The 27,959-nt window shown below is 40.4% G+C and overlaps 1 protein-coding gene across 1 annotated transcript in view; it reads left to right on the forward strand.

Moving 5' to 3' along the window:
- LOC134570823 (carboxypeptidase O-like) overlaps positions 1-27,959 on the forward strand; it is a 467,541-nt gene that overhangs the window by 406,945 nt on the left and 32,637 nt on the right. Inside the window, exons 2-5 of the mRNA XM_063428803.1 lie at positions 2,531-2,652; positions 14,839-14,914; positions 24,112-24,236; positions 27,188-27,302. Coding sequence (XP_063284873.1) covers positions 2,579-2,652; positions 14,839-14,914; positions 24,112-24,236; positions 27,188-27,302 — 390 coding nt within the window. The 5' untranslated portion in view covers positions 2,531-2,578. The remainder of the gene's footprint in view (positions 1-2,530; positions 2,653-14,838; positions 14,915-24,111; positions 24,237-27,187; positions 27,303-27,959) is intronic.

Genomic DNA, 27,959 nt, shown 5'->3' on the forward strand with positions numbered 1-27,959 from the left:
TACTGACAAAACCTGGACTGTCGGCAGGGCCGGATTAAGAGCCCAGTGGGCCTGGTGCTGACAGTTATGATGGGCCTAATTACAGAATCTTATCGACCAAAAACACTAAAACAGTCATACCTCTCTAGCGTCATGTATTTGATGGAGATGGTGCTGAAGGGAAACTCATAGGATGCAGCAATAAGAATACACATACTCTATGCTAATCTCTCTCTAATTCATGCTTTCATCAGGTTTTAACATAATAGGGTCAGAAATACATGATTGTGTTCCTGACCCTATAGTGCTCCTTTAAGCAAGAGCATGTGAAGAGTAGTTAAGGTTGCCACCTTTCTTGGAAAAAAATACCAGTCTTAATCATTTGTATAATTAATTAGTTATGCGTGGCATCACATGATGTAAATTACAAGGAGTGACATCAGAGAAAATTCTGTAAAATCACCAACAAACTACTCACAGTTTGATTCTGCTGTATAGATGGATTGCTCCCAGTGTCTCCCTGTCTCCCAGTGTCTCAGTCTCGCAAGTCACCCAGTGTCTCAGTGTCCCTATGTATCACAGTGTCAGTGTCCCCATGTCGCCCAGTCCCCTAGTCTCCCAGTGTCCCAATGTCTCAGTGTGTGAGACACTGAGAGACATGGGGACACAGAGACATGGGGACACAGAGACATGGGGACACTGGGAACACAGACACTGGGAACACAGACACTGGGAACACAGACACTGGGAACACAGACACTGGGAACACAGACACTGGGAGACATGGGGACACTAAGACACTAGGGACACAGAGACATGGGAACAGACACTGGGAGACAAGGGGACACTGGCTGGGAGACATGGGGACAGTTGTGGACATAGACATGGGGACACTGGGACATATAGGGACACTAGGCACACTGAGAGACATGTGACACGGACACTGGTATACTTGGGTACACTGAGACACTAGGGACACTGGCTGGGGGACATGGGGACACTGGGACATAGTGTCTCCGTGTCTCAGTGTCTCCAATGTCCCTATGTCTCACAGCGTCCCCATGTGTCTCAGCATTCCCATGTATCTCAGTGTCCCCATGTTTTCCAGTGCCCCCAAGTGTCTCAGTGTTCCCAGGTCTCCCAGTGTTCCCAGGTCTCCCAGTGTCTGTGTCCCCATGTGTCATAGTGTCTGTGTCCCCTAGTGTCTCAGTGTCCCCATATGTCCCCTAGTGTCTCAGTGTCTCCATGTGTCCCTGCCGCCCTTCCCCCATCCCTCACTTACCTGAGCTGTAGAGCTGCTGTCTGGACTCTGTGCTGTGTAACTGCTCCCCCATGGATCAGTGAGTAGTAGAGAGAGGCTGTAACTTCCTGTCCCTGCCTCTCTCCACACACAGTGACCCCTACTGTCCGGTGCTGGTATTGCAGAGTAATTTCCATTTATTCTGCGAAAAATACCTGCATTTGTATTGCCAGTATTACTGCAATACCGGCACGGCCAGACAGCCTCAAATACCGGCTGTGCCAGTAAAATACCAGTCAGGTGGCAAACCTAAGAGTAGTGTGTAAAAAAAAAAAAAAAAAAATTTTTTTTTTTTTATTTTTATTTTTTTTTAAATGGGCCTATTCCATGGGCCTGGGCCTGGAGCTGCAGCTCCATCAGCCCCTATGTTAATCCGGCCCTGACTGTCGGTGAGTCTTGAGGACACTGCTCTAGTATATCAGGGAGATTGTTATTATTATTATTATGATATTTATAGAGCGCCGTCAAATTCCGCAGCGCTTTACAATGGGTGGACGAACAGACATGTAGTTGTAACCAGACAAGTTGGACACACAGGAACAGAGGGGTTGAGGGCCCTGCTCAATGAGCTTACATGCTAGAGGGAGTGGGGTAAAATGACACAAAAAGGTAAGGATAGCATTAGACTAGTGACAGTTGCAAAAGAGGAATCAGTTGGGAGCTATTAACAGTTTAATTGATACGCTTTTATGAAGAAGTGGGTTTTTAACGATTTTTTGAAGGAGTGGAGACTGGGTGAACATCTAACGGAGGAGGGAAGTGAGTTCCACAGGAACGGTGCAGCCCTCGAGAAATCTTGAAGGCGAGCATCAGAGTTTGGAGTACGGACAGAAGATAGACGTAGAAGATAGACGTAAGTCTTCAGCAGATCATTTGTTGTGATTCTTTTAGAGACACATAGACATGTTGATGGATGATAAGTTTTTGCAAAATATAAAAAATGACAGCTGTGATTCTGCTGAAAACGTTTTGTATGTATTAGTTCTGTGATCGGATGTGATATTTTGGTAGCAAGCACTTTAAAGTGGGGTTGTTGTTTTCAAAACTAAAACAGCATTTACTCTCGATTTCCTTTATATAACTTTGTGGAATGTTCTTATTAATTTACATAATGCAAGGTTTGCTGAAAATGAACAGGGTGTAGTATGCATATTTGTGATGTGCATGCAAACAAAGAAGATAACACTATCTTTATACAAAGTTCACACCGGACATACTATATCTATAATGCTATTAACTCACCAGATGCAGCAATAGCTATCATCACATTGCAGAAGGCTATAGCAGTCAAATAATAACATGAAGCTGTTATACTGGAGTCTATTGGGAATTTTTATGTATGAAGGATCATGTTTAAAGACTCGCTATGATGGGTAAGTTCACCAACATGACATACATTTATTCCTGTATAAGATTATTTAGTAAGGTGAGAACTGTCATAAATTCAAATGAATTCAGTAATTAACAGTTTTACATTTAAAGTAGCCACGTTGGAAGCATAGCTCACTTGTGTAGTGTATTCCTTATTATTTGTAGAAGCAATGGTTATTTAATCATCATAAGTACGTACTATTAAAGTGTATGAAGCAAAAAAGCTAAATTATATATAAATCCGTAAAAAAATGTGCAAATAGCCAGGACGTTCAGCATACAAGACCTTTACACATTAACGTTCTGTTTTATAAGAATTTACAGAGTTACGTCAGTACGTGAACTGAGATTGCAATAAAACAATTGAAGTATTGGTGTTAATTATTATAGGAAAGTACTCACCATCAAGCATTATAGTTATAAAATATTTCAAACACATAAAAGAGCTTCAAATGTCTTTGCTCAAATATCCTTTTGCTGTCAGGAAGTAAAAGAAAATATTTGGGGGATATGCGTACAGCTAGGTCAGTAACAAGATTATAATGCAGTTTATTTGTAAATATATAAATATATTTTTAATATGGGTGAGACAAAATATCACAGATAACAGGACTCATCAGAGATTACACTGATATATGGAATACTGATTAACGTTTTGTACATTGATTCATGCCTACATTACATATTATATATTCAAAACCATGAATAGTTTATCTAAGAACTTAGTAAGCCTGGAGAAACATGATTTTTCAAGTGATGTGTCTGGAAAATGAGAGAAAATATAAAAATGGCACTATAATTTTAAAAGAAAAGGCTCATCTGTGAAAGAGTACCCCTAACCAAGGGGAATAAACAGGGAGAGGAAGGGGGGATTAAGGGTCCTTTAGCAAAAACATTTTCCTCAAGGTGTGAATGAATGTAAGTATTTTTCCTTCAGACTATAGCCTAGAGCAGGACTTCTCAAACTGTTTTGGGCTGAGACCCACTTTTGAAAACAGTAATTTTTCAAGACCCAGTCGCTTTTAATGCATGTTTTAAGAATAAATAAACTTGGCACATCATGGCAATCAGCTTTAAATGCATACAATTGGCACACCATGGCAATCAGTTTTAGAGGCATACACTTGGCACATCATGGCAATTAGTTTTAGAGGCATACACTTGGCACATAATGACAACTTTAGATGCATATAATTGGCACACCATGGCAATCAGCTTCAGAGGCATAAACTAGGCACATCATGGCAATAAGGTTTAGAGGCATAACATTGGCACACCATGGCAATCAGCTTTTGAGGCATACAATTGGCACATCATGGCAATCAGCTTTAGATGCATAACATTGTCACACCACAGCAATCAATTTTAGATGCATAAACTTGGCATATCATGGCAGAATTAGAGGCATAATTCTGGTATATAATAGTAGTTTAAGAGGCGGAAACTTGGAATATCTAGCCAGTTTAAGAGGCATAATTTTGGGATATCATGGCAGTTTTAGAGGCATAAACTTGTTCATGGCAACCAGATTTAGATGCATGAACTTGGCACAGCATCACAGTCAGTTTTAGAGGCATGCGACTGCTTACTCAAAGACTCAGGCAGAATCAGAAGCACTGTGTCCGCTCTTTCTTCCAGGCACCTCACATTAGGTATCCGAGTGGTGGAATTAATGTAAAGAGGGCCATGGTGCAAGTACGTTGTCTGGGCCCTCTCCCCCACTTTGTATGGACTAAGTGTGTGGATGTAGGTGTTTGAATGCAGGTGTTCATTTGTGTGCAGTGTATACACTTCCACACAAATTGAAACACATGCGCACACATATAGAGACACACACTGACACACATGCAAATACACAGACACACACAGATACACACACATATACCCACACTGACACAAATACACAGACACTCATGCAGGGATTCAGATACACACTGACACACAATACACACACGGAAAAACAAATACACAGACACACAAACTGACACAAAAGGACACACAGATACACATACACACAGAGACAGGAGGTGAGGGTGACAGTGTGTGAGGGGGGAGTGATGGGGACTGTGGGGGAGGTGAGGGTGACAGTGTGGGGAAGGTGAGGATGACAGTGTGAGGAAGATAAGGGTGAAAGTGTGGGGGAGGTGAGGGTGAAAGTGGGGGGGTAGATGAGGGTGACAGTGTGTGTGGGGGAGGAGAGAGTGGCAGTGTGAGTGGTGGGAGGTGTGAGTGACAGTGTGGGAGAGGGAGGTGTAAGTGATTGGGCGACGATGAAAGGGTGGGGGGAAGTGAGGGTGACAGTGTGGGGAATAGGAAAGGGTGACAGTGTGGGGGGAGGTGAGGGTGACAGTGTGGGAGGGAGGTGAAGGTGACAGTGTGGGAGGGAGTGTGTGTGTGCTGATGACAGTGGGGGGCAGTGTGAGAAGGGGTGACAGTGTGGGAGGAGGTGAGAGTGACAGTGTGGAGGGAGGTGAGTGTGATAGTGTGGGAGGGAGTGTGTGCGTGATGATGACAGGGGGTGGCAGTGTGAGAAAGGGTGGCGGTGTGGGGGCCGAAGAGAAATGGTGACAATGTGGGGGGCACTGTGAAAAAATGTTACAGTGGTCGGCCAGGGTGAGAAATGGTCACAGTGGGTGAGCAGGATGAGAAAGGGCTACAGTGGGGGGCAGGGAGAGAAATGGTTACAGTTTGGGGAGGGGCAGGGTGCAGGGAGGCTATGACATACATTTAATTTCAATTTAATTCCCTGGTGGTCCGGTGGGATAACTTTGTAGTCTGCAGCTCCACCAGGTGCAGAGCTGCAGACCATGTGATAGAGGTCTCGGAAGCACCCAGAGTGTTGCCATGGTAACACTCTGGGATCTCGCGAGACCTCTATCACACATTCTGCAGCTCTGCACCCGATCGAGCTGCAGACCGGAGGTGCTGGGTTCTTTCTCGGTTAGACTGATTGAAGGAGGCAAGCCGCCGGGCCCCCTCCTTGTGTCAGGCCTGCCTGAATGTCTACCGAGACCCGGCTTCCCTGGATGCGTGGGTCAGCACGACCCACCAGAAATCATCCGGCAACCCCCACTTTGGAAAACCCTGGCCTAGATTCTTTGGGGCCTTAGAGCCTTAGAGACATTTCAGTGACACAGTTTTATTTTGCTTGTTTGTATGTTACCATCTTCTACATTTAGCGCACCCATTCTGTTATAAATAATTGCAAAAACAAGCAAAATATTCACTTTTACCACTTACAATATATACATAAATAATTTGATGAAAGGATAGTGATGTAATAGAAATTATTTTATTTATAATGATTTAAGGAGTACATCATATGTCTCAAATTTCTCTCTTTGTTTTGGATAGTTGTAGATCACAAATGATCTCCAATATCCAAAAAGGAAAGCATACAGAAGGGCCATCAATAGTGAAATAATGTCTACTATACATACAATCTATGTTTAAAATACACTCCCAATTGTAGCTAGAAATACATGGTGCTTCAATCACCACACCGAGAGAGTATCAATGTCTGCAGTCCACTTGTACTATTCTTAGTGCTCCTGCTTCCAAAACATCATCCTGCTCTATCTCTAATATCATTGTGCGTGTTTCGTGAAAGACAATTCACTAACTCAGGACAATGGCTCCTTAAAGGGACACTCTGGCCACCAATACAACTTTGATAGGGGCGGGGCCTGACCGCCGAACAAGCTGGTCGCACCAAACCAGAGCTCCGTGTGAGAACCGGCAAAACGAACGGCACTTACCTACACATATCCCACCGGACTTCTCAAACACAACGGCAGTGTAGCGGTAAGACCTCGAGGCACAGACAGCCGGATCGCCGGACTCGGAGAGGCGACCTGACGCAGAGATAGGGTTGCGGCCTACCAAAGGGTGCAGGCGCGGGAGAGGCGGCCGACCTCCCCGCCCGCGGCTCAGCGGATAACGCTGCAATCCCCAGGACCCCGATCTCCCCCCCCGGCCGGTGAGGGACATCCCGGCAAACTCAATCAAGCGACTGAACCAAACACCCTAAAAAGGTGACACACGCGACTAGCAACCCCAAGAGGCGACTGAGGCCCAGCCAAAATGGCCGCCCAGCGAGGACAAAGAAAGGGGAAAAAGGTCAGCCATAACCCATCCCACCCCCTGAGAGCCCTAGATCAGCTCTGCCTGGATTTCTGCACGATACTGTTGGATAGGGGGGTGACCTACCAGCGAGCAGCACGACTTGTGGCCTCGTGGATTAGGCCAACCACCCGCCGACGCCACTATGGGTACCCATATCTGGCCCTTCAGGCGGCCGCGCAGACATCAAACGCCGGCATGGCAGGCCGCGGGGCCACACAAACTAGGGGCACATACCCGCCTCCGTCCACACTAGAACGCGACACCCAGGCAGGCCGCCCTATGATCCAGCGACAGTTCCCCCAACAGCAAGACCCCACTCCTCCTCAGGGCACTACTAAGACCCACGCTTATGAATCCAAGACTGTATGCCTTCCCGGGCAGAGAGCATCCGGGCACTACACCCAAAGGTGCTGGCCACACAGGCGGAGAGCGGCAAAACGACGACACACTTTGACGACCAAGACTCACCGCACCATCCCGAAAGGGACGACCCTGGACCAGAATGGACCCCAGGCTCGTGGCAGGAGGGCACCAGCTCTCACAAAGATCCGGGGCAAGAGAGGAGACCCGACACCTAGACACCACGCACCCTCGCTGCTGGGTTGGAAATCCGACACACACCCCAAGCTTGACGCCCAACATGTCTACGGCAGGGTAACAGCAACTCCAGTACACACCAAGATTTGGGGATCGGCACAGCCTCACACCACCAAACCTGTTCGGCTCCAATGCCCCCCGCGACAACCCATCGAGACCGTTTGGCCACAGCATGATGCCGAGAGGCTTCTTACTACCGTGCGACGGGCCTCAAGGACTGGCGTAGGCTGAGGGCCTAAGGCGGACTAGCTACATGTGTCCCATACCTAACTGACACTTCGCAGGGATACTTGTGGCTCCTACCTACAAGGTGGCCAGGTGCACCACTGGACTGCCGAGGACTCAGTTTCCCCTTCTTTTTGTTTTTGTTTTTGCCACCTGCATCGCTCATTGAGATGCTACTTACCTCGGCATAGTGAAGCAGGTACCAGCGGACTGTAAACTCATATAAGGGAGACTACTATAAGCACTAATCTGTGCTCCTCAGGACTTTTGTGACTACATTTGTTCCCAGCGGTTTTACCTTAAATAATGAGTTTCAGCATGTCGTTTATTACACAAGTTACCTGCCTTTCCTAAGGCGCATTATGTGTTTCAAGTTAGCCCATTCAACACAGTGGATCATTTATCACAAATAAGGGTTGCAGGTCTTTTTGTGGGTTTTATACTCTTTATGATTACCGTACCTACCTCACTTGACTAACCAACCTGCAATGAGAACTATCCTTTGTTGATCTAGCGGATAGATATATTTGAATAGTCTGGCGTTTATCCTTTAAATGCTGAGTGTGTGTACAGCGAGAGTCTTTGACCTAATGTTATGTTATTGAACGACAGATTATTAACCTTAGACGAGACCAATCTAATCCTACGAGTGCCTAGCATAGCATGCCGGAGCTAATATACTAATGTTATAAAGCAGAATGTTCGTATTCTCTCCTCCTACATACCACAAGAGACCTGCAATTTTCTCTGTGACAGTGTGCTCAATTTATGAATATCGAAGTTAAATGCATAATTATTTTAGCATGTCATATTGCAAGAATGAGCAAGTTATTCCTAAGCCATGTTTATATCCAACCTGATGTCACATCATATGTATGTCTTAAAAAAAAAAAAAGCGAGAGATAACCTGTCACACACATACTAAAGCGAGAGATCACCCGTCACACACATACTAAAGCGAGAGACCACCTGTCACACACATACTAAAGCGAGAGATCACCTGTCACACACATACTAAAGCGAGAGATCACCTGTCACACACATATTAAAGCGAGTGATCACCTGTCACACACATACTAAAGCGAGAGATCACCTGTCACACACATACTAAAGCGAGAGATCACCTGTCACACATATACTAAAGCGAGAGATCACATGTCACACACATACTAAAGCGAGAGATCACCTGTCACACATATACTAAAGCGAGAGATCACCTGTCACACACATACTAAAGCGAGAGATAACCTATTACTACACTGATAAGATGACTTATAGCATGTTTATTGCAACGATCTAACCTAACTATACTCACAAGCTATGTTTATAATCAATTGTTTAAGCCTGATAAAAACATAAAAATTGTGCTTATTACTCGTGTGCCCCACATGTTTTACGTGGGATAAGCCAGAGGACTGCTTTTGGGGCACCTCTAGCCAGCCTGTATTACATATATGCACGTCAAAATAAAGATTTACAAAAAAAAAAAAAAAAACTTTGATAGATTTTGGACTAATTTTTACGTTTATTTATGCATGTTCAAGTCTATATGTTTTGCACAAAACAAAATAAATGTTTTGCAGAATGCTGCACCATAAGCCAGCCTCCTTAGTAACACCCTTCATGCTGGAAGACTTGCTTATGAAATATATGTTTACAGTCTCTCAAAGCGCTGAGTGAGCTACTTTTAATTCACAACCTGGCTGCAGACAGTCCAATGTTCAATGTTTTAAATTGCAGGGTTAAAGGGATTCTCCAGTGCCAGGAAAACATATTAGTTTTCCTGGCTCTGCAGGACCTTGTAGTGCCCCTCTCCCTCCCACCCCCCATCTCAAGTTGCGGAGTGCAGCGCCACTGGGTCAGGCTCTGTCTACTCTCCTCCCCCTCCGACATCAGCCGGCGGAGGAGACCTAATGCGCACACGCTAATGTTTCAATGCTTTCCTATGGGGATTTCAGCGATGATGGAGGTCCTCACATAGCGTGAGGACGTTCAGCGTCGCTTAAAACACTTTTCGTGTTCTAAGAACACGGAAGTCCCTTTAGTGGCTGTCTGAAATGAAAACTGCAATAATTACACTTGTAGGGTTAAGGGTATTGGGAGTTGGCACCTCGACCACTTCAGTGGGCAGAAGTGGTCTGGGTGCCATTAAGCGGACGGGGACAGTGGACCCAGACCACTTCAATGAGATGAAGTGGTCTGGGTGCCTATAGTGACCATTAAAAAAAGTAGAAATATATAATAAGCTTTATTTCCTCTTTTAAATTATATATCAATTTGAACCAACAACTATTTTCTCTAAAAGAAAATACCTAACTAGTGATATAGCAAATTATTTGAAATATTAGAAGACACGTTTGGTGTGCTGTAGAAAAGGTGTTCTAAGATGTTTAAGAAGAAAATAAGTGTTTTATAGTCAGTGATTTCAAACAATGTATTGGATAGGTTAGCAAGGTGTGAGGTGTTGATGACCTGGACTTGTGAATCTAATGTGTGATTTGGCAAAATTAAAGTTTAACTCATGACAATGAAGTCATACCAAGGTGCTTGTCCAAGATGTAATAATGGCAGTCTTGTGGCACTTGCGTAATATTGATTATACAATATTGTTTACAGGGTATAAAAGTAAGCAATCATTCTGTTAGGTAGAAAAATGCTATATACACTGAACAAAATTATAAATGCAACACTTTTTTTTTTGCCCCCATTTTTCATGAGCTGAACTCAAAGATTTTTTCTATGTACACAAAAGGCCTATTTCTCTCAAACATTGTTCACCAATCTGTCTAAATCTGTGTTAGTGAGCACTTCTCATTTGCTGAGATAATCCATCCACCTCACAGGTGTGGCATATCAAGATCAAGACAGCATGATTATTGCAAATCGGTGCCTTAGGCTGGTCACAATAAAAGGCCACTCTAAAATGTGCAGTTTTACTGTATTGGGAAGGGCTGCGGGCATTCAAAAACCAATCAGTATCCGGCGTGACCACCATTTTCCTCACACAGTGAAACACATCTCCTTCGCATAGAGTTGATCAGGTTGTTTATTGTGGCCTGTGGAATGTTGGTCCACTCCTCTTCAACGGCTGAATCTAAAGTGTAAAGATGATTTTTGGTTCCATCACACTCTCTGGACAACTAGATTTGTACAAGTATAGCCTCAATGGAGAGAACAAAAACAACCAATAGTGCAGGTGGTACTGAACTTGAGTAACATATTGTCAAGAATAGAGTTACCCTAACATGCAAAGTAAAGGTAGACGTACCGGTCCTTATAGTAGCCGGGTTAGTGCCTGAGACAGATATATGAAATGTATGCAAGCAGACAGCGAATAAACAAGAGACAAGCAGAGGTGAGGATGACAGAAATACACAGAATTGATAGCCAGGCCAAGATTAGGATAACAGAGAGCAAGAATAGTCAAACAAGCCAAGGTCAGAAAACAGGAAATACACTGTATAAACGCACTCAGGTAACAAACACCACGACTTGAGACAGAGCATGGGATGAACGCGCCTTCTATATTTTGAGCTTGACTTTAAATATATAGAGATCTGTCTACATATTCTGGTTTAATCCAATAGTATATACTACAGATACTGATCTCTATATATACAAATGTATATAAGAATTCCTACCCCAGGTTTCTAAAGGTGTATTGCTGTGGTTTTTTTAATTTTTATTTTTGTCTTATACACGGTGGGTTGTGTTTACACCTTTTTTACTTGGATTTGTTTGTTATGTGTATTTGGTTTTAAATAAAGTCTATTACCATTTATGATATTTTAACAATACAGGTAATTCCAATGAGGTGGGTCCCATCTAATTTTTATTTCGAGACCTAACCTCACTTTTTCTATTTTTTTAAGTGTTGATGTTAATTGGGTTCTATTACCTCGGTAACCTTCTCTATGGCAACAGTGAAGGTTTTTCCTACATCTGAGGCCGTATCGTCTCTTTAATGTTAAAATATATTTTTTTGTTTTTGTACACATATTTCTGTTGGATCTCTTGGCTTCTATCAACACTATTTCCCATAGTCTGTTTAATCTTTTTTAAGGCTTTTTTTGTCTTTAAAAGTAAAATTTGATTTATATTTAACCCCTTAAGGACACATGACATGTCTGACACGTCATAATTCCATTTTATTCCAGAAGTTTGGTCCTTAAGGGGTTAAAGGCTCTTGGCATAATTTGTTAATATCCTTCATTAACAGATCAGACATTATAAGGAGCCCAATAGTATTTCAAAGCTTAAAGTTCTGAAAGTTTGATTCTGCAGCCTTAATGGCAACTCATTGGGAGGCCCCTAAAATTCCATCTAAAAAGACATTAGGCATGTTCAAGATTACATAGTTAGATAGCTGAAAAGAGACTTGCGTCCATCAAGTTCAGCCTTCCTCACACCTGTTTTTTGCTGTTGATCCAAAAGGCAAAAGGCAAAAAAAAACAAAAAAAAACCCAGTTTGAAGCACAATTTTGCAACAAGCTAGGACAAAAAATTCCTTCTTAACCCCAGAATGGCAGTCAGATTTATCCTTGAATCAAGCAGTTATTACCCTACATTGAAAGATTATATCCTTGAATATTCTGTCTTTGCAAGTATGCATCTAGTAGCTGTTTGAACATCTGTATGGACTCTGATAAAACCACTTCTTCAGGCAGAGAATTCCACATCCTGATTGTTCTTACAGTAATAAAACCTTTCCTTTGCCTTAGACGAAATCTTCTTTCTTCCAGTCTAAACGCATGGCCTCGTGTCCTATGTAAAGTCCGGTTTGTGAATAGATTTCCACACAATGGTTTGTATTGGCCCCGAATATATTTGTATAATGTTATCATATCCCCTCTCAGGCGACGTTTTTCTAAACTAAATAGGTTTAAATTTGTTAACCTTTCTTCATAGCTGATATGTTCCATTCCTTTTATTAATTTTGTAGCCCGCCTCTGCACTTTTTCTAGTGCCATGATATCCTTCTTTAGAACAGGTGCCCAAAATTGCACAGCATATTCAATATGTGGTCTTACCAGTGATTTATAGAGAGGCAAAATGATATTCTCGTCTCGAGAATGAATGCCCTTTTTCATGCATGACAATACCTTACTGGCCTTGGCCACTGCTGATTGACATTGCACATTGTTGCATAGTTTGTTGTCTATAACAATTCCCAAGTCCTTTTCGTGTGTTGTTATCCCTAATTCACTTCCATTAAGGGTATACGTTGCTTGTGTATTCTTTACGCCGAAGTGCATAACTTTGCATTTTTCAACATTAAATTTCATCTGCCATTTGAGTGCCCAGTCCTCCAGTCTATCTAAATCCTTCTGCAGCAAAGTAATATCTTGCTCACATTGTATTATTTTACAAAGTTTTGTGTCATCTGCAAACACTGAAACATGACTTTCAATGCTGTCTTCAAGATCATTTATAAAAATATTAAATAGAAGGGGTCCCAGAACAGACCCCTGAGGGACACCACTTGCCACCTCTGTCCAGCTTGAAAATTTACCATTAACGACAACTCTTTGTATTCTGTTTTTAAGCCAATGTTCTACCCAAGAACAAGCATTTTCATAGAGACCGATTTCCTTGAGTTTGAACACTAATCTTTTGTGTGGAACTGTATCAAATGCCTTGGCAAAATCCAAATAGATCACATCCACTGCAACACCCTGATCTATACTTCTACTTACTTCTTCGTAGAACGCAATCAAGTTAGTTTGACATGACCTGTGCTTCATAAAACCGTGCTGATTTTTGCTGATAACCATATTCTTCTCAAGGAATTCTTGAATATTATCCCTTAATAACCTTTCAAATATTTTACCAGCCACAGAAGTTAAGCTCACAGGTCTATAATTTCCAGGCAAGGATTTTGAACCCTTTTTGAATATAGGAACCACATCTGCCTTCCTCCAATCCACCGGAACACTTCCTGAAAGAAAAGAATCCTGAAAGATTAAAAACAGAGGTTCACTTATTTCTACACTTAGTTCCTTAAGTACACGTGGATGGATACCGTCAGGCCCTGGAGCTTTGTTTATATTAACTTTCTTTAGTTGCTGCAGCACATTGTCTTGAGTTAACCAATTACAATTATTCTGCAAGTTTTTAGTAGCAATCATTTGCACATCTATTGCCATGGGTTCTTCTTTAATATATACGGAGGAGAAATAGTTATTTAGAATTCCTGCCTTTTCTTGGTCTTCATTAACTAACACCCCCGTTTCAGTTTTAAGTGTACCTATACTTTCATTTTTGGGTTTTTTGGAATTTATGTACTTAAAAAATGCTTTGGGGTTGGTTTTGCTCTCTTTAGCTATCATTTTTTCATTTTGAAGTTTAGCAAGTTTAATTGCCTTTTTGCACGCATTATTTGCTTTCTTATATCTTTTATAAGATGCATCTGATTTGTCTGATTTAAATGCTGAAACAGGACAGATTTCAACTCTATCCCATTTTTACATGCCCAGATGCTCACAGGAAAGCTTTGCCAAACAGCCAATCTTGGGGAGGGGCCATATTACAAATATATATATATATATATATATATATATATATATATATATATATATATATATATATATATATATATATTTTCACACTCACCTACACAGTGACTGTAGTATAATCTACTTTTTAGTATACCTCTCCCCTATCCCAGAAAAAAAAATCTTAGTGGTCCTAAGCTACTGTCAATACAATTTTTACACATAAAAACTAGTGATGCTGCTCCAAATTCCACTATGTATGAGCCGCCACCATTGTTCTCCCTGATCTTCTTTTAGTATCCTCAAAAGCAAGAAGAAAGTATGCCTCCTGCATTCATTGATTACTTTATTTAAAGTCATTTCTCAATGCTTCCTACTTAACACTAGCCCACCGTTGCATGTTTAACGTTCTATGTGTCTATTAGTCTTAAATATTCATTTGTTGTAATTATCCTTACATTGTGTTGTTTACCCTTTGTGTCACTATACCCCCACTCCCTCTAGAATGTAAGCTCATTGAGCAGGGCCCTCCACCTCTCTGTTCCAATGTTCAGTTGCCTGGTTATAATTACATGTCTGTTAGTCCACCCATTGTACAGCGCTACGGAATCTGATGGCGCTATATAAATAAGAAAATAAGAAGAAAATAAGAAGAATAAGAATTATGTCATTTTTGTATGTGCAGTGACTTTGTGATTTAATATTTGTTCAAAATATGTCAATATTTATTTATTTTAATTTTTACAGGGATAAGGTTCTGAAAATAACCCCACAAACACATGCCCATGCTCAATACCTGAGAGAATTAGTAAACAACTTACAGGTAAGAATGAAAATATGAAATATATATGTCCCAGTGCCACACTGATATATAGGCCCTCACTATGCACAGTGTTGTTTTTAATCTATGCAATACACTTAGTTTATATTGCAAAGCAAAATTCCATCGCTGTGCAGTACAGGCTTTGATACTATGAACACAATAACATAGAATGTATTGGCAGATAAGAACCATTCGGCCCATCTAGTCTGCCCAATTTTCTAAATACTTTAAATTACTCCCTGGCCTTATCTTATATCTTGGATAGCATTATGCCTATCCCACGCATGCCTAAAATCCCTCACTGTGTTAACCTCTACCATTTCACCTGGAAACCTATTCGATGCATCCACTACCCTCTCAGTAAAGTAATACTTCCTGGTATTATTTTGAAACATTTGTCTCTCTAATTTAAGATCTAATGAACAGCGTGTTACAAATAACAGGTGGATTAGGTAATGATGTTGTGGTTTATGAACGTCTTCAGTATCCAAAATGGGATCATTTTCTTTTAAAGAGCAAAAGTCAACATTGAATAAAACATAAACAGAAAACATTTTGTATTAAAGAAATTACATCATAAACCATGTTCAAAGGACAGAGCTTACAGTTGTGTTCAAAAGTTTGCATACCCTGGAAGAAATTGTGACATTTTGGGATTGATTTAGAAAATATGACTGATCAAAAAATATATTTTATTGAAGTATAGTGATCATATAAAGTAATTTATATTCAGATAGTTGTTTACCTCTTTTTTTAAATTAGAATTATAACAGATATCACCCAAATGACCCTGATCAAAAGTTTACGTACCCTTGAATGTTTGGCCTTGTTAAAGACACATAAGGTGACACACACAGGTTAAAATGGCAATTAAAGGCTAATTTCCCACACATGTGGCTTTTTAAATTGCAATCATTGTCTGTGTATAAATAGTCAATGCGTTTGTTAGCTCTCATGTGGATGCACTAAGCAGGCTAGACACTGAGCCATGGGTCGCAGAAAAGAACTGTCAAAAGACCTGCATAACAAGGTAATGGAACTTAATAAAGATAGAAAGGGATATAAAAAGATATCCAAAGCCTTTGAAAATGCCAGGTAGTACTGTTTGCTCACTTTTTAAGAAGTGGAAAATTTGGGGATCTCTTGATACCAACCCGAGGTCAAGTAGACCAAGAAAAATTTCAGCCACAACTGCCAGAAGAATTGTTTGAATAAAAAAGAAAAACCCACAGGTAACCTCAGGAGAAATACAGGCTGCTCTGGAAAAAGATGGTGTAGTTGTTTCAAGGAGCATAATACAACGATACTTGACAAAAATGAGCAGCATGCCAGAAAGAAGCCTTTACTGTGCCACAAAAAATCCTGGTTGCAATATGCCTGACAACACCTTACCTTGACACATCTCACCTCTTCTGGCACACTGTAACTTGGACTGACGAGACCAAAATAGAGCTTTATGGTTACAACCATAAGCACTATGTTTGGAGAGGGGTCAACAAGGCCTATAGTGAAAAGAATACCATCCACACCGGGGGTGGCTCACTTATGTTTTGGTGGGTGTGCGCTCTATAGGCATGGGGAATCTTGTGAAAATTGGCAAGATGAATACAGCATGTTATAAAATACTGGCAGACAATTTGCATTCTTCTGCACGAAGGCTGCGCATAGGATGCTCTTGGACTTTTCAGCATCACAATGACCCTAAGCACAAGGCCAAGTTGACCCTCCAGTGGTTACAGCAGAAAAAGGGAAAGGTTCACACTCACAGTCTCCTGACCTTAACCCCTTAAGACCGCAGCCAAATGTACAAGTTGTGAACCAAAAAAAATGTAAACAAACCACAGATTTTGACTATATGTCTGTTCAACAATAATTTACCTCTTTCATATTAAATGCACCCACACTTATTATATATCATTTTGTTCAGGGGAAACAGGGCTTTCATTTAACATCAAATATTTAGGTATGGAACATAACGCAATATGAATAAAATATAAAAAAAATGAGAGAAAATATGATTTTTTTTAAATTTTCTTAGTTCTATGTGACATTCTAACTGTGAATGTCATAATACTGTTTGCTTTTACTGCAATAAAATACACATATTTGTATTCAGCGATGTCTCACGTGTAAAACAGCACCCCCTATGTACAGGTTTTATGGTGTTTTGGGAAGTTACAGGGTCAAATATAGCATGTTACAATTTTCAGTTTTTTCACATTGAAATTTGCCAGTTTGGTTACGTTGCCTTTGAGACTGTATGGTAGCCCAGGAATGAAAATTACCCCCATGATGGCATACCATTTGCAAAAGTAGACAACCCAAGGTATTGCAAATGGGGTATGTCCAGTCTTTTTTAGTAGCCACTTGGTCACAAACACTAGCCAAAGTTAACGTTAATATTTGTTTGTGTGTGAAAAATGCAAAAAACTAATTTGAAAGCCAATTTTGGCCAGTGTTTGTGACTAAGTGGCTACTAAAAAAGACTGAACATACCCCATTTGCAATACCTTGGGTTGTCTACTTTTGCAAATGGTATGCCATTATGGAGGTAATTCTTATTTCTGGGCTACTATACGCAGGGCCGCCATCAGGGGGTGACAACCATGACGATTGTCACGGGCCCGGCGACCCTGGGGGGCCCGGACTGCTCTGGTAGTCCTGGGCCCCACTTTCCCTCCCTGCACACATAGATAGCGAATATCGCTATCTATGTGTGCAGCCGCGGGCCCCCGGCTCCCTGTTACCGCAGAGGGGGCCCAGGCAGCACACAGCTTCTCCTCTTCTCCTCTCTGCTAATAACTCTCGCGAGACCCGGTTGCCATGGCAACGCTCCGCGGGTCTCGCGAGAGTTATTGGAGGAGAGAAGAGCAGAGGAGAAGCTGTGTGCTGCCTGGACCCCCTCTGCGGTAACAGGGAACCCTGGGGGCCCCAGCCGCCCCACCATGCCACCGGACCACCAGGGATGGAATCTCCCCCCTCCCTAGACACAGGTAAGCAGGGAGGGGGGGAGAAACTATTTAATTAAATTACATTTTTTTTATTATGTTAAAATGCCCCCCCTCCCCCTCACCCCAGATTGCACATTTACACACATACACTGACACAACACACACACACACACACACACTACATACACTGACACAACACACTCTGCATACACCAACACAACACACACTCTGCATACACCAACACAACACACACTCTGCATACACTAACACAACACACACTGCATACACTAACACAACACACACTGCATACACTGACACAACATACACTGACACAACACACACACTCTGCATACACTGACACAACACACACTCTGCATACACTGACACAACACACACTCTGCATACACTGACACAACACACACTGCATACACTAACACAACACACACTGCATACACTAACACAACACACTCTGCATACACTGACACAACACACACTGCATACACTAACACAACACACACTCTGCATACACTGACACACACACACTGCACACACACAGTTCATACACTAATACACTAATACAATACACACACTGCAATCACTCATACAACATGCACTCTGCATACACTACACACTAACCCACTCACTGCATCCACTATACTGACACACACTCTGCATTCGCTACACATTAGCACACTCTGCATTCACTACACTAACACACACTCTGCACCCGCTACACACTAACACACTCTCTGCATTCACTACACATTAACACTCTGCATTCACTACACCAACACACACTCTGCATCCGCTACACACTAACACACACTCTGCATTCACTACACATTAACACACACTCTGCATTCACTACACATTAACACACTCTCTGTATTCACTACACTAACACACTTTGTGCATTCACTACACTAACACACTCTCTGCATGAACTACACATTAACACACTCTCTGCATTCACTACAAATTTACACACACACTACATTCATTACACTGACACACTCTGCATTCACTACACCCTAACACACACTCTGCATTTATTACACACTTACACACACTCTGCATTCACTAAACTATGCACACACTCTGCATTCACTACACTAACATACACTCTGCATCAACTGTACACACAGCATCCACTACACAAACATCCTGTATTCACAGTACACACACTACATCCACCACAAATTGAAACACGCTGCATTCACTATACACAGACACTGCGTCTAATACACACACTACATCCACTACAGACACTGCATCCACTAAACACATTTCATCTAGTACATACAAACACACACTACATCACTGTACACACACTACACCCACTACTCAAACACTCTCTGCATTCACTACACATTAACACTCTGCATTCACTACACTAACACACACTCTGCATCCGCTACACACTAACACACCCTCTGCATTCACTACACATTAACACACTGCATCCGCTACACACTAACACACACTCTGCATCCGCTACACACTAACACACTCTCTGCATTCACTACACATTAACACACACTCTGCACAAACAGTATCTAATACACACAAACACTACATCCATTACACACATTCTAATTCACTTCCACTATACACACCACATTCAGTCCCGCATCATTGTCAGCGGACTAGGTAGGGCGTGGGCGGGCCCGGGAGGGAGGGGGTGGGGGGGGGCCCAGACATTGTGCTTTGTCAGGGGCCCCAAAATTTCTGATGGCAGCCCTGACTATACGGTCTCAAAGCCAACGTAACCAATCTGGCGAATTTCATTGTGAAAAAACTGAAACGCAAGCCTTATATTTGACTCTGTAACTTTTGAAAACACCATAAAACGTGTACATGAGGGGTACTGTTATACTCGGGAGACTTTGCTGAACACAAATATTTGTGTTTCAAAACAGTAAAAAGTATGACAGCAAAAATATCGTCAGTGTAAGTGCCGTTTGTGTGCGAAAAATGCAATAAATTTCACTTTCCCTGACGATATCATTGTTGTAATAAATTTTACGGTTTTGAAACACAAATATTTGTATTCAGCGATGTCTCCCGAGTAAAACAGTACCCCCCATGTACAGGTTTTATAGTGTCTTGGAAAGTTATAGGGTTAAATATAGTGCTAGCAAATTAAATTCTCTATACTTTCGGCCTGGGTTGTTAGGCAGGTCCTGCAAATTGTAATTAATAAAAGGACCTAATTATGTAAAATTATTACATAAATATATATGTAAAATTATTATATATACACGTGTGTATATATATATATGTATATATATGTATATATTTTTTTTACTATTATTTTTATTTATATATAGGTATACATATAGTGATGTATACGTATATACTTGGGTATATACATATATATATTATTTCGTTCTACGTGTATTTTGATATCTATATCTATATCTATATATATATATATATATATATATTATCAAAATACAGTTAGAACGAAATTACACACATATATATTTTTAATTATTTATTTTTTTATTTTATTTTTTTTACGTATTTACATATTTTTTTATTATAATATATATATATAATTATAATTATGTATATATTTAATCAATATCCTTCTACGTGTATTTTGATATTAATATATATATATAATTGTATATATAAATATTAAAATACACTTAGTGTATGTGTAAATGTGTGCGTATATATATATATATATTATATATAGATCATAAATATAATATATATATAAATGATGTAAGTATATTTTATTTTTAACTTTAATTTTTTTTTAACAGGGGTTAATAGGGGAGGAGAGGGGCAGAGACAGTGTCAGCCAGTGATTTTACATCACTGGCTGACACACAGGATCAGTGATCACAGTGACTGGCTGTCACTGTGATCACCTCCTGCAGATCGCGGTAATTGGCCACAGGGGGAGTGTTTGGGTGGCCAGGCATGCCCCCCACCGCGATCTGCAGGGGGATCCTGCCTGCAGTTACTATGGGTCAGCCAATAGGCTGACACATAGTAACTCTGATCGCAGTGACAGGCTGTCACTGCGATCAGATCGCAGGGAGAGGCTGTCTCTGCATTCAGATCGCAGAGACAGCCTCTCCCTGCGATCATAGTCTGCAGATCGCGGTCACTGACCGCAGGGGGACTGCCTGGGGGGCCAGGCATGTCCCCCGACCGCGATCTGCAGAGTGAAAATGCGGCCGGCTCCATGTGTCAGCCGATTTTAAAATCGGCTGACACATGGTAAATACCGATCGCAGTGACAGCCTGTCACTGCGATCGGAAGCTGCAGACCGCGGTCCCCAGGCACAGGGGGGCTGCCTGGGGGGCCAGGCATGCCCCCCGACCGCGATCTGCAGCGGCCATATGCCGCCGGCCACGTGGGGGGTAAGACCGCCCAGGACGTACCATGCCGTCCTGCGGCGTTTAGAGCCGCCCAAATAAGGACGGCATGGTATGTCCTGCGGTCTTAAGGGGTTAATATCATCCAGCCACTCTGGGGAGATCTTAAATGTGCGGTTAATGCAAGGCAACCAAAGACTTTGCATGACCCGGAGGCATTTTGCTAAGACGAATGGGCAGCTATACCACCTGCAAGAATTAGGGGCCTCATAGACAACTATTACATATGAATTGCCCTAAAGGGGGCAATATACAGTATTGAGAACTAAGGGTATGCAGACTTTTAAACAGGGGTCCTTTCATTTTTTTTTGTTGCCATGTTTTGTTCTATGACGTGCCATTCTGTTATAACATACAGTTGAATATGAATCCCATAAGAAATAAAAGAAATGTGTTTTTTTCTTTAAAAATGGTACATATATTACCAATTCTCCAATAGTATGCAAACTTTTGAGCACAACTGTATAACAATAATTGACAGGGAGCTAAGGTGTATGAATTTCTATATGTAATTTTTTTTTTCAGCCCTCACTAACACATATTTGTTAAATCCAGGATAAGTAAACATAATATTAAAAATCATAAAAAGTGACAGTTGCTTGTTAATGCATGTATTTCCAATATGTATCATTACATGGAAATTCCATTAATAAAACACATCATGAGATAACGTTTAGTTTCTCTTAGCAGAAGGTTACTGCAAAGAGTATAGCATCATTTTTCTTAGCAAACCAGTGTATGTTTTTATTATTGAATAATGTCTATCTATATTCATAGGTTGCATAGATGAGCATAATCAATTACTTACAATCCCTCATTATCATCTGTCACATGTACTTTTTCATCTATCATCTATTTATCTATCTATCTACTATCAAAAAATAGTAATTTTGTTTCACCCGAAATTCAGTCACGTATCTATTTTGTTTGTCCACAATAAGGTTTTTCATTTAATTTAATTGTCAAATTTTGATATACCATTATGCTTTCTGTAAAAAGGGATTCATGAAAATTGAAAGCAAGTAATAAATAAATAAATTAAGCATCAGAATAAGAATAATAGGTATATATAAGGCTAATTAATTTATATATATGCAATTAAAAGCAAAAGAAATGTATAAATGAACAAATAAAGCATAATAATATATTTATAATTGGAATGTATTATGTATATGTATAGCTAAGCAATGTATAAATGTATATATATGTATATATATATATAAACTATTTATGCATATGCAATTATATGCATATATGCACATGTAACTTCAGCGAAAAGGTGGCAGTCACTTTTCTAATATATTACATCCTTGCAAAACAGTAAAAGAAAAACTGCAGTACTTTACAAGGCAAAAGAACAAAAAGTATAGTTAAAAAACATATACCAATGAGGGCGCCACAATCACAAAGCGTGTGTATAGCGTGTGGCACAAAAAGACTTATATCTGAAGCCGGAACAGCTGAGGGCACATAGCTCTTGAAAAAGTCCACTGGACAAAACGCGTTGAGCGGAGGAGAAGCTTGCCAGTATCTCCATAGAGATTTTACACTTTACCACTCATCTTTGCCTGGTTCATCTTCCTACACAGACTTGGGAGGAGAATATCTACCATCTGAAGGCAGCGAAGTTGGATCTGTACTTAAAGGGGACTTAGCCCAGGGGGGGCTGACAAGCATTCTAGCACAATCAGATATAAGTCTTTTTGTGCCACTACCTTTGTGAGTGTACATACTTGTTTTTATCTTTTATTCTGTGTCATTAAATACTTCACCATATATGTTTTCTGTTTTATCTCGTTATATGGTCAATATGGAATATGTATGGTAACTATGCACACGCTTTGTGATTGTGGCGCCCTCATTGGTATATGTTTTTTAATTATACTTTTTGTTCTTTTGTATTAATTTTGGGAATTGGGAGTGATCCCTTATTTGGAGTGGCCGGCCTGCACTGTCTATGCACTTTATCCCACACACCGTCCTTTACAGGGTAAAGCACTATCAGCCCTACCATATTCACAACAACCCCTAAAGGTGGATTTTTAGTTTAGAATTCTGTGCCTACAGTCATCTGACATGTAGATTGGGCCTTGAATCTACATGTTGCCACTGTACATGAATCTGTTAAAGTTTCCAAATTGTGAAATCTGTTTTAAACTCCAGATTTCCTGTTCTTTGATTGAGGTCACTGTTCATGTAATAATTAAAAGGAAGATATCCCAAACTCTTACGCTAAATGGTGGCTGAGACTAATTTGAAGGCAATAATCAGGACAGAGAATAAAGGGCTATTCAAACAAACACCTTTTGCATTTATTACCTCAAAACACATATTCATATATTAAAATATTCCATACAAATTTAGTGCTAGATTTGGAGAATCATTTTCGAGGCCGAACTGCAACTCAGCCAAATTTGAGGAGCAGTGAACACATCTACATTTATACATTATATATTTAATAAATATATAATTATATGAACTTAGAATTTAGGATTTTAATTTTTTTATTACTACCCCTTCTTTTATTGGTTACTTTATCTCTCTTGATCTGTGCACCAAATGGCAGGAAAATGCTCCTATCAGTGTACTGCAAAATATATACATAATATGACATTATGGATAAATTGTGCAGGAAACTGATTGACCCATTTAAGTGACCTTTTTGTTCTTCTGATTCGGTTTCTGGATCGGAACCTCAGTTTTAAATTTCTGCCGACCCGTTATTTGGCCGACTTTGGGGTGTCCCAAAAAATGTTCTACTTTCAGTAAAAATGAATTGGCAAAGCCACATTTTTGTACCGTGTACATGTCTATTGTACATATATCTTACATACAACTAATATTTTACAGCTTGATTTATGGAAGCCAGACATGGTTGAAGATATATCTCCATTAAGAGAGTTGCACGTGCGGATCCCTTTTTCCCATTTAGAGGAGACGGAAGGAAAGCTTCTACATCAAACAATACCGTTTATGTATGTTTATTAATCATATTGCTATCATTTCTTATAAAAACGAATGTTATGTTTTTAAAAGTAAAACTAAAATGTAAATGTTTTCGTATGTATAATCAATGTATGTGGTTCTTTTACACCAAGTTTATCAACCATGTGAAAGTAATACATCTTCAAATTGTTGTGCATATCTTATCAGAATTACTACGTGTTTGCCAACATAGGCTGTGAATACTAGCAATGTGTTCAGTATTAGCAAGAGGAAGCTCAATTTTTTTATTTATTTTTTTATTTTAATGCAATTGTTGTTTGTTTAGCAATGTGACTTAGTAGAAGGTCAAACACTGCATGTGAGCCAATAATCCAAAAATGCATCTGTTCGAACATATCATTGACACAAAGCAATAGTTTTCTAAAAAAAAATAAAAAATGGATTTTTAAAATAGTCCTACAAATAAAAAAAATAAAAAAATGGATGGTCGAATGCATAGAGCTGCTTAAATATCCAGAAAGAGAAACATCTAGAATACAAGTCAGTAAAAATAGATGACAATCGAAAAAGAAGGACCAAAAGGACAGTGATTTTGGATCATATTTCCAGAGCCACAAATTATTTTAATTACAAATTACCCCAAGGGTAAAATAAAATTTTCAGGAAATTTCAGCGCCAGAAAAAACAGTAAATGCTTATATTAAAGAAAAAGGTGTATCACCTGTTAGGGACCAAGGGAACCCGACTGATTACCTCCTCTAATTCCTTCCATCAGCCACTCTGGAACCATCGAAATAAGCAGACATCCTTTTTCCTCCCATAACTGGATGACACACAGCTCTGGGAGTCAACTCATCTAATCTTTATTTCACCACACACGGTTTGTATGCACTGACCCCTACATAGGGTCTCTCATACAAGATTAAAGGGATTTTCCTACCAAAATCCTCTGTGCCTAAAAGATAATTGCGTGAGAAAAACTCTTTAATTTAATTATCCCCCAGGTACAGAAAAATATACAATAATTCCAAACACCCCACAAACACATTTTATTATTTCAGAACCCCACAAAAGCTACATCACCGAATAGCTGGGATCTGGGGGAGGTGTCATGGCAATGATACATAATTAATTGTTGCACTATAGAATATTGCCATTTAATGCAATTTGTGCAGTGCATATATGAACTGGCTGCCTGGTAGAGGTAGAAGATATTGTCAATTTCAAAAGGGGTTAGTTTTATTGTATGGGAGGCCAGAGCTTACAACCTAAGTTGCTCTTTGAAGCTGAGACCCCAACAGAGCTACTATGTAAGGTGTGAGAAGTCACACATAAGTGGCCTGGCTTCAGGATAAACTAACTCCCTCATATGCCATATGTCTTGATTGCCTCTTAGATAAGGTAATTTTATTTGAACAAGCCTTGTGTTCCAATATCATATCCAAAAGAGACATTAATACCTACCCACAGATCAATACTCAAGCCTAATTTTTATCATATTTAGGATGGGACAAGAACAATCTTTTAATCAAGCCTACACATGATGTGTGGAACAAGGGGACTACACAGATAGGGAGATCCACAGCATGATGACCTGAAAACAATAAGCAGGCAAGCGAGTGGGCACATGTGGGCATGATACTTAGTGACGGTGTTCCATCACATCACCCATCACCGCTGATTAGTTGAAAGCGGTCAACTGACACTCTTAGCTATTCACTGACTCCCCATTCACTAAACTGGCTTGCAAAAGGTAAGTTTCTTTGCAAGTCTGTTTAGTGAATGAGGAGTCACTGATTGGCTGAAAGTGTGCATGCTCTGATAAGATATGCACTACAATTTGAAGATGTATTACTTTTGCATGGTGGATGAACTTGGCGTGAAAGTGCAGGGGCACTTTCCACTTCCTGAATCTAAAAAATAAAGCCGCCAGTGGAGGAGTGGAGACCAGCACTTGAGGCAACTTAGGGGTAAACAGTCTCCCACAGTGATGGTGACTGGTTCATGTCCTGGCAGTATACAGTGGTCTGCTTTCAGGTCTAGTAGCCACTGGGCCTTGGTGTTATGGGATGCTTTTTATCCCAGATATTCTTACAGTACTGTTCAGTCTCTGCTCTCCTCTACAGCAAACATTCTATATTTATTTATTTTGCAATACACTAATTGGCCCATTTTCACTTGTCCTTTTTTGTTCAGCTTTATGGTTTCCTGAATGTTTTAGATTATTCTAAAGAGCCAAACCATCAACTGAACAAATGTCAGAGGTCTTGAACTAGATTTCTTTATTGAGAAAAGTTGTTTGGCCGAACTGAATTTTCCAACCGCGCATAATCCTTATTTACAAAACTACATAATCGATTTCATGCCCATTTTATGGTTGTGTATGGTAAATAGAGTAGCAAAGACATCTAGCAGATTATTGATTGGATTCATGGTTGAGTGAGTGACTGGATAAATAGTAGACCATAGTTGGATGGCTCTTTCAATAACTAGATAGATGATTCAATATGTTGATCAAAGAAAAATAAAGATGCAATAGTATCTTGCAATGTAAGCAAGTACCTAAAGGGTTGGAGTCACTCTAACATTTGCAATATGTATGGTGGTAGCACTTTTTATTTATTATTTTTACTTTTACATTGTTTGTTATTTTTTTATCTAGTACTATTGAGTATTTAATATACGTATAGCATGACAATGTAAACATGTTTTAAGGCTTTTATATACACTAGCAAAAAAAAAAAAAAGGTAGGTATGTCTATTTATGTGTGATGTTCTACATAATTGCTCTTGACCTCTATTGTTGGGGAGCTTTAGGGCAAGCTATTATACAGATAATAGTCAAGTGTACCTTCTATAAGCATATTACATCTCTGATTAGGCATATGATGGGTGGAGTCCCACCATGCCAGTAAACTCTTTGCCTATGGTCTACATATCTGCATATGTCCCTCCTGTCATTATCACTTTATCTTTGCAGGGTAATGATCAATGATATTCAAAAGTTGATAGACAGCAGCACTGTGAGAGATAGCAAGCAGCAGAAAATATCTCTGGAAAGTTATAACTATAAAGAATATCATCCAATGAACGAGGTAAGAAATAAAACATGTAATCCCAGTCTAGGAGTGAGTAATCCCATAAAAGTATAATCATCAGATTATTAACTTAATTCTTGACATCTTTTGGTACATTTGAGCAATGGTTGAGCTAAGGGAGTGCATAGGGAGGATGTAGAGCAAGCATGTCAAACTCGCGGCCCATGGGCCACATGCAGGCCACAATGAATATCTTTGCGGCCCAGCGAGACGCAAGCTTGACATGCTTACTAAGGCAGAGTAGGCACCTGCTATTCCCACATTGCAGGTGCCTACTGTGCTAAAATTTACCCGGCCAGGGAGGAGAGGTCGCTGGCGGCAGCGAGGGAGCTCAGTCTTCCTGCTCGCACCCCCTGTAATGATGCCAGGTGCCGGAATATGATGTCATTCCAGCACCCGGCATTACTAAACTGTGCACGTGAGGGCGCAGTGAGGAGCAGTATAAGCAACCCAACACCAACTCCCAAAGGTAGGGAGTGTATGCAAGATTGTGTGTGTTAATCCAGCCTCTAGTTGCTGTCTCCCTGAAAATCTCATTGAGGACATGCTGGATGTCCATAGGAAAGAATTGAGTAATGTTTTCCTATGGGCGGTTTGAATGCGCGCGCGTCTCTGTGCCAGAGTTGGGTAAGGGATCTAGCGTGTATCTGGAGC

Source organism: Pelobates fuscus, chromosome 8 (assembly GCF_036172605.1).
Source record: "Pelobates fuscus isolate aPelFus1 chromosome 8, aPelFus1.pri, whole genome shotgun sequence".
Taxonomy (NCBI): Eukaryota; Metazoa; Chordata; class Amphibia; order Anura; family Pelobatidae; genus Pelobates; species Pelobates fuscus.